Source organism: Lactuca sativa, chromosome 5 (assembly GCF_002870075.4).
Source record: "Lactuca sativa cultivar Salinas chromosome 5, Lsat_Salinas_v11, whole genome shotgun sequence".
Taxonomy (NCBI): domain Eukaryota; kingdom Viridiplantae; phylum Streptophyta; class Magnoliopsida; order Asterales; family Asteraceae; genus Lactuca; species Lactuca sativa.
The window spans coordinates 298,158,714-298,159,777 of NC_056627.2; the positions used below are offsets into that span (position 1 = coordinate 298,158,714).

The 1,064-nt window shown below is 25.8% G+C and overlaps 1 protein-coding gene across 1 annotated transcript; it reads left to right on the forward strand.

Moving 5' to 3' along the window:
• The first annotated feature begins 351 nt into the window (after window positions 1–351).
• Window positions 352–846, forward strand: LOC111892490 (uncharacterized). Its single transcript, XM_023888527.2, has one exon. The coding sequence runs from the start codon at window positions 352–354 to the stop codon at window positions 844–846; it is 495 nt and encodes a 164-aa protein (XP_023744295.2).
• Window positions 847–1,064: the final 218 nt, after the last annotated feature.

Here is a 1,064-nt window from a genome sequence, read left to right on the forward strand (position 1 = left end):
TCCACTAACTATACCATTTAACCTATTAAACTCTACACTCTATTAAACTCTTAAGAGTTCAATGGATTTCCACATCATCATTTTAATTTTTTTTATAAATAATATTAATAAATAAAACTAGAATATTACATTAATTAGAAATTCAAAGTTACAATTACTAAATATTAATTAAAGATTACAATTTAGAAATTAAAAGTTACAAATAATATACTAAATAAAAAGTACAATATCTAAAATTCAAATTTTACTTCATATTGTATTTTATCTTAATCTCGTCACAACGATTTCTCCAAGGGGTTGCCAGGTCTAACAATGAAATTAATGTACTTAACCAGTCACCGTTATTCAATGATGTATTACAAGGTTATGCTTCTGAATGCAATTTTACTGTTAATGGAAGAACATACACAAAAGGATATTATCTTGCAGATGGTATATCCTGAATGGGCTACAATGGTTAAAAGTTTTCCACATCCAGCCGACCGAAAAAGGATCCAGTTTAAAGAAATGCAAGAGGCTGCAAGAAAGGATGTGGAGAGAGCATTTGGTGTTCTTCAATATCGTTGGGCAATTGTACGAGGTCCAGCAAGATCGTGGCAACTTAAAAACATAAAGGATATAATTTATACATGCATTATATTACATAATATAATCGTAGAAAATAAAGGAAATGCAATTAGTAATTGGTCAGATGATGTTGATCCTCCTATACGTGTGAATCGAGGACCTGTCGAAGAAGTTCAATATCAAATTCAAAGAAACTCTGAACTACGCGATAATGTCGTACATCATGCTCTTCGACATGATTTAATGGAGCATATTTGGGAACGTTTTATTAATATGTAATATCACTATGTTGTATTATAATAAATAAGATGTTATCTTTTTAAAATGTTTTTAAGATTTATATATTTTTTTATTGTTTAGAATAAAAAATATGAAGTAACTTAATAAATTAAATTATTGAATATAAAATAAAATATAATATAATATATATATATATATATATATATATATATATATATATATATACTTTTATTGCAAAAAAAAATATTCAATATTAC

Bases quoted from the DNA above. Each gene is read 5' to 3' on its own strand.
- LOC111892490 (XM_023888527.2), top strand. From the start codon at position 352: ATGTATTACAAGGTTATGCTTCTGAATGCAATTTTACTGTTAATGGAA.